This window comes from Cebus imitator, unplaced genomic scaffold (assembly GCF_001604975.1).
Source record: "Cebus imitator isolate Cc_AM_T3 unplaced genomic scaffold, Cebus_imitator-1.0 Scaffold78, whole genome shotgun sequence".
NCBI lineage: Eukaryota > Metazoa > Chordata > Mammalia > Primates > Cebidae > Cebus > Cebus imitator.
In genome coordinates, this window is record NW_016107393.1 from 6,435,474 (window position 1) to 6,442,274 (window position 6,801).

At 39.3% G+C, this 6,801-nt stretch overlaps 1 protein-coding gene across 2 annotated transcripts in view; it reads left to right on the plus strand.

Moving 5' to 3' along the window:
- The first annotated feature begins 808 nt into the window (after positions 1-808).
- The window catches only part of NUP35 (nucleoporin 35), a 35,322-nt gene continuing 29,329 nt past the window's right edge, over positions 809-6,801 (plus strand). Inside the window, exons 1-2 of one of the 2 annotated variants that reach the window (XM_017532775.1) lie at positions 809-948; positions 5,129-5,299. In XM_017532775.1, coding sequence (XP_017388264.1) covers positions 909-948; positions 5,129-5,299 — 211 coding nt within the window. In that variant the 5' untranslated portion in view covers positions 809-908. The remainder of the gene's footprint in view (positions 949-5,128; positions 5,300-6,801) is intronic. The other variant, XM_017532774.2, reaches the window with a different exon arrangement.

Below are 6,801 nucleotides of genomic sequence, written 5' to 3' on the forward strand. Positions count from 1 at the left end.
AATAGCTGAGCATAGGTGGATATTTTGGAAATAATTCTCGTGGTATGGAGCAGAGAACATCCCAGTTATACATATGTAGCACATTATTTTATAAAGTTAGTGATTGAGCAAAACTAAAGAACATATTTTTGAACACACGTATGCAGAATATGTGTATATGATCTACGTATGACTATGCCCTAAAGAAAAGCAGCAAAGTGAGGGGACGTGGACGGCAGGGATGGCACAGGCAGGAGCACGCAAGATTCCGCGGTGTGTTCATGGGTGTTTATAATTATCCTCCATTATTTACATGTGCACATATGCATTCATTAGCAATATTTTTGTATGCATTAATATGCAACAAAACAGCGTATTCGTTATGTTTTAATGTAAAATTGTCTATGTAACACAAAATTTTAAAGAAATGGCATACAGATAGCAGAAAACATGCTTTGAGAAAAAAGCGTAATGCACTAGGCCCAGAAATTGACATTGGAAAGAGGCACCAACTGTTCTCATCAAGTTGACTTTTCCAGGTGTTGCTCAGAAAAGCTGACCGATGAAAGCGCACTGGGCCAACTCACGCTAATTATGAAACCACGAGTAAAATAATCTGTACTTATATGTAACTCAAGTACCAGCAAATCAGGAAGCTCACAGAGAGACGAAAAACATTCCCAGGACCATAGCTCCCAGGCTGCTTCGCCACCTTCCCGATGGAAAAACCCTTTTCTCGGGAATTCCTGGTCAGCGCAAAGACATTGATTGCCCTATTCAAAAATGGCTCCAGCGCCCACAACTTAAGTATAGCGCAAGTCCGGAAGTTACGCAACCCCATAAGGTAGCGCGCTCTTACCCGTGGGGAGAGTTTCCGCCATTTTTGAAAATTGGGAAGGTCCAGGTTTTTAACTGTAGTTGCCGACGCAATGGCAGCCTTTGCCGTGGAACCCCAGGCGCCCGCGTTAGGTGAGTAAAAAACTGCTTTTACTTGCTGGCACTGCCATCCATGCTCTGGGCCTGGAAGCGGGCAAGACTGAAAGGCAGTCGTACGGCTCTCGTCTGCTGATTTAAGTCGCGCAGGGGGAACCCTTGGGTGCCCCCAAGTTCCTAGTCGGTCCCCTACTCGACGCGTCGCCTCCGTACTACCCAGGCGGCGCCGGGAAGCTGTGGGCCCTGGGAAGGTGAAGAAAAGGCGGTCGGGCGGCGACTGAGCTGTGTTTGTGCCCCCACACGTCAGCTGTGGCCAGTACCTTAACCTCCTAATACCGGAGAAGCGATGCTGGTTGCTGGATTCCCTGGTCCCCGGAAGCGTCCCTGGGAGAAACTGACCGCGGTACACGTGGGTGGGCGTTACCCTGAAGAAGTGTGTGGGTACAGTCCACTGCTTCTTGAACACCTTTGCTCCTTGTTCCTTTTGGACTCCTCTCTTCCGGGCTTTGCAGAAGGAATCTGTTATTAATGGAAGCTTTAATCGTTCCACATTTAATCAACCAGATGGTTGGTAATCATTGAGATATTGGCCTTAATAGCACGCTAGGACTTCGCAAGATATTTCTTGCCATTATCTGGGGAAAGTGACTCTTAAGTATTATAGGAGGTGTTTTTCTCTAATAAGTCACTATCTGAATTTTTAAAGATTCATTCCCATTATTCGTTGCGGAGACTCGTTGAAATATGTCGTCTTTGAAAAAAATCTACCAATTAACAGCACGCGAGTTCCTTGTTTTCCTGCTGAGTTTTGCGACTTGTGAGAACCGTCGAAAATTTTGGAACGGAAAATAAACCGTCCTACTGTTATAGAGATTTACCCGAAAGATTATAATTTTCTGAGCTTGGAAAAGAAAGCAAGTGTGATATATATGGTGCAAAATGAGTCTTTTTAGATTTGAAGGGTATGTAATACTTGCCATGTTTGGTGTAAAATACGTTCCTTTCGAGAATAGAGTAACTTGGCGGAGTGCGGTGGCTGACGCCTGTAATCCCAGCACTGGGAGGCAGAGGCGGATCACGACATCGGGAGATCCACAGCATCCTGGCCAAAATGGTGAAACCCCCGTCTCTACTAAAAATAGAGCTGGCGTGGTGGCTCGCGCCTGTAATCCCAGCTACTCGGCAGGCTGAGGCAGGAGAATCCCTTGAACCCAGGAGTGGGAGATTGCAGTGAGCCAAGATCGCGCCACTGCACTCCAGCCTTTCGACAGATCGAGAGGTCATGTCAGAAAAAAAAAAAGAATAACTTGAACTGCTTTAGTATGTCGTAAAAAACTAAATGCATAATGTCTATAATGCAGATACTCTGCATTAAAATTTATATACAGATGTCATCCTGGTATTTAATATATTTTTAGAGATCAGAAAACTCTTCATTTCCAGTTCCAAAGTTTTCTATTCAACAGAAACATTTTGGAGGGCCCATTATTGGGGTTACAAATATGCATAAACCAATCCCCATATATTGCCTCTCCAGAAACCTGACATTAGCTAGTATTAATGATCAAGTCCACATTTCGCAGATATTTCAGTTACCTACTGGTGTAGTAAAGCTAAGGGTTGCCTTCAACAAACTGTGCTAGCTGAGTACGTATCTTTTAGGAGCACAGGCTGTGAAGTGGAATTGAGGACATGCAGCATCTTTTCCTTAAGTTTGCTTTAAGTGAAATTTAGCCTGAGGGGTGGTTAGTGACGGTCCTGATTAAGAGCCCATGGTGCCCTCCTTGCTGTCTGGTGCTTTCTTTCTTCTTTTCCTTCCTTATCCCCTCTCTCCCTCCTTCCCTCCCTTCCTCTGAGACTGGGTTTTGCTCTGTCACCTGGGCTGGGGTGCAGTTGTGCAATCTCAGCTCATTGCAATCTCTGCCTCTGGGCTCAAGCGATCCTCCCACCTCAGCCTCCCAGTAGCTGGGACCACAGGCATGTGCTACCACGCCCAGCTACTTTTTGTATTTTTCGTAGAGACAGGATTTCGCCATTTTGTCCAGACTGATCTTGAACTGAGCTCAAGCGATCTCCCCGCCTCAGCCTCCCAAAGTGCTGGGATAATAGCTTGAGCCTTCTGCTGTGTCTGTATGTATCCAGATATATCAAAACTTTTCTTAAAACAATTCTTACTTTATGTTACCATATATTTTTTTCTTTTAGGGAGGGGGGAGTGAATGTAGTGAATGTTACCAAAACTTTGCATTTAATATGGTATTCTAAATATCTGTTAAGAATATGCTTTTGTTTAGACTTTTGGTTTAATTTTAGCCCATGTTCTTAGGAAATATTTCTGTAGTGCCATGTAACATAGTAACTAGGACTTTATAAAATAATTACAATGTAATTAGAGTTTTAGTGTTTGCTTTATCCATTTACTGAATTTGCTTTTTCGTCTTTAATACACTTGTATTGTTAATATCATAGGTGTAGTACAATGGAAAATAAGAGGAAGAATATTTGGCAGCTTTTAGATATCAAGAAACAGATTTTTAAGACTGTCTAGAAGTTAAGTAATAGTTAATAAAAAGCATACAAATAACATAGCAAATATTTGACCCTTTTGAGTGCCATGAGTCACGCTTAGGTGTGTCACCTAGTTGAAAATTATTTTCATAAGCAGAGATTGCAAATCCTACATTTATACTTTAATTACTCATTTTTTGCTATTATAAAATACTTGTAGAAAATAAGAATTAGTATTTATTGAGCACCTAACTGTGTATCAGGCACCAGGTCAAGTGCTATACTTGCTATAATTGTAACAATAGCTCTGTAAGTAGATGCTAGCTGTGCTTAATCCCTTTTGCTGAGAGAATCTGAACCCATATCTTTGTCGCCATAGTCCATTGTTTTCCTTATTCTGCTATTTTGCTCTGAATTTAGAATTACATAGCTCACTCATCTTCATAAGGGAAACAATATCTACTCTGTAGATTGGGATAATTAATTTTTGTATCAACAATTGTGAAGTGGCAGTTGTCTCTTTAAATTGACTTTATATTAGGGAGATATTTAGTGATGATTCTTTATTTTATTTTATTTTAAATAGAGATGAGGCTTCACTGTGTTGCTCAGGCTGGTCTTGAACTCCTGAGCTTAAGTAATCCTCCTGCCTTGGCCTCCCAAAGTGATGAGGTAGGATTGCATAGGATTACAGGTGAGAGTCACCATGACCTGCTGTGATTATTCTTGGTGTAAAATAATGATTTTAAAAAAAGATCCAAAAGTAAGTTTTCCAACTCTTCTCAGCATGTTTCTGAGTTAGGGTGCTAGTTATCATTGTTATTTCGTAAGTGCTCTGATATGTACATGGTTACAGTTTTATCACTATAATGATGCACTTTTTATGGGGAAGAAAAAGAGACAATTTATCAAGCTAAACCCATTGTGTTTAGTATGCTAAGACTTTGTATAAGTAGTACAGCCTAGCCTTGTTTTTGGTTGTTACATAGTTGCAGGGCTGGTCACACAGGTCGCAGTGGCTCATGCCTGTGATCCCAGCACTTTGGGAGGTCAAGACAGGCAGATCACCTGAGGTGAGGAGCTCAAGACCAGCCTCACGAATATGGTGAAACCCCATCTTAAAAAAAAAAAAAAAAAAAAAAAAAAAAAGGATTCAGAAATGGAAAGAAGTTATTAGTGTAATTTTTAAACCCCTGAAATAATGTAAAGAAAAATAGCTGTTAACAGATTAATATTGCGCTGCCAGTCATGGTGGCTTCACGCCTTTAATCCCAGCATTTTGGGAGGCCAAGGCTGGTGGATCACCTGAGCTCAGGACCAGCCTTGGCAACATGGTGAAACCCCATCTCTACAAAAAATACAAAAATTAGCTGGGCGTGGTGGCTCAGCCTGTAGACTCAGCTATTGAGAGGCTGAGGAGGGAGGATCATTTGAGCCTAGGAGGTGGAGATTGCAGTGAGCTGAGATTGCGCCACCGCACTCCAGCCTGGGTGACAAAGCAAGCCTCTGTATTTAAAAGAAAAAATGTGATTGCAAGATAGCTTTACATTTTTCTAGAAATAATTTTTGTTGGTTTTTAAAAAAATCAACTATAGTTCTATTATATCTAAAAGTTTTGATTAAATTTTAAAAATTATGCTAGATTCTTGAATGTTTTTGTCAAATATTGTAACAGAAAAGCCCTTAATTTATTTTTTGATTTGTGTAGGATCTGAACCAATGATGCTGGGTTCACCCACATCTCCAAAGCCAGGAGTTAATGCCCAGTTCTTACCTGGATTTTTAATGGGGGATTTGCCAGCTCCAGTGACTCCACAACCTCGATCAATTAGTGGCCCTTCAGTAGGAGTAATGGAAATGAGATCACCTTTACTTGCAGGTAGGTGAATTCCTTAAAATAATCTTACAGTAATATCATTAGACTTGCTAGATACAGGGGTGTCCAATCTGTTGGCTTCCCTGGACCACACGGGAAGAAGAATTGTCTTGGGCCACACATAAAATAGAGTAACTCTAATAATAGCTGATGATCTAAAAAAAAGAAAAACAAAATGCAAAAAAATCTTACAATGTTTTAAGAAAGTTTACCAATTTGTGTTGGGCCACATTCAGAGCCATTCTGGGCTTCATGGGGCATTCAAGCCATAGGTGGGTCAAGCTTGTGCTAGAATTTTAAAAAGTATAATGGTGCAGCATTCACCCTCATCAATACATTCATTGATTTTTTTTTTTTTTTTAAATTCAGCAATTCCTGTATTATAAAACAAAGGTTTTATTTTAAACCTCTTGGAATAAAGGTATATATAGTATAAGCTATTATAATTTCTGTAACTACTAAGATGTATTCTGTTTTATTTATTCTAAGATGCCTTTACATGTAAAACTCACCATTATTTTAAGTACCACTGGGAAAGATAACCCTAAATACGACACAATGCTAAGATGCCATTTTTTGTAAAATTCCTATTTTGGGATGTCAGAGTGTGGTCGGGGAAGAGTGCCTCTTAGAGTTGATGAAATACCATCATTTAGCTTCAGCTGAATTCATTTAAAGTTACTCATCTTAAGATAAAAGAATAGGAAATAATCGGTCAGAAGAAGTGTAACTTGAAGATGTAGATATGAATTCTGCCTTTAGTCTTAGTTGAATTGAAATTCTTACATACAGCATGTTTAATGAAAGGACTGACTTTGCTAAGTCACGGAGGTTTTTTACACAGAATTTGCGATTGTCAGGGCAAAGTATTGTAATGCTAATGCAGCCTGTATTTAAAATTACAGAATTCCTATAGCAAAGAAATGTTTTAAAAAATAATTTTGAAGTTTTAATTTAAGTAGTTGAATTCTAATTGTGAGCTAATATCCTTTAGTAGATGTTTAAATGAAAACTTTTCTTACCTTAATTGCCTGTTGAAGTATTTTTGCTTTAAAATGTTTATTATTATTTAAGATTTATCAGAGAAAGTTATTATGAATTATATTTGAAGTAATTCACTTAACATTAAACATTAAATTTCAAATGTATTATTTTATTATGGTAGTCAACATATATGGATTGCTTATGAGCCTGGTAGTATGCTGATCATTCTTTTGTCATTCTTAAAGGGTAGGTAATAGTATCCCTATTTTTCAAAAGAGGAAACTGAGGCTAAATGCAATAAATAATTTGCTGAAGCTCACTTGCTAGTGAGAGCGTTATAAACCCCAGGTCTGTCTTATTCTGTAGACTGTGCTCTAAATAGCTTAAGCTGTACTGTCCTGGCTCAGACATTAGGCTTACAGATGGCCTGGGCTGCATCACTATTTGGCATTGCATGTTCTCTGATTGATAAAGACATCTTTATGTCACTGAAGTTGGTCCTTTTACTTTTTTTTTTTTTT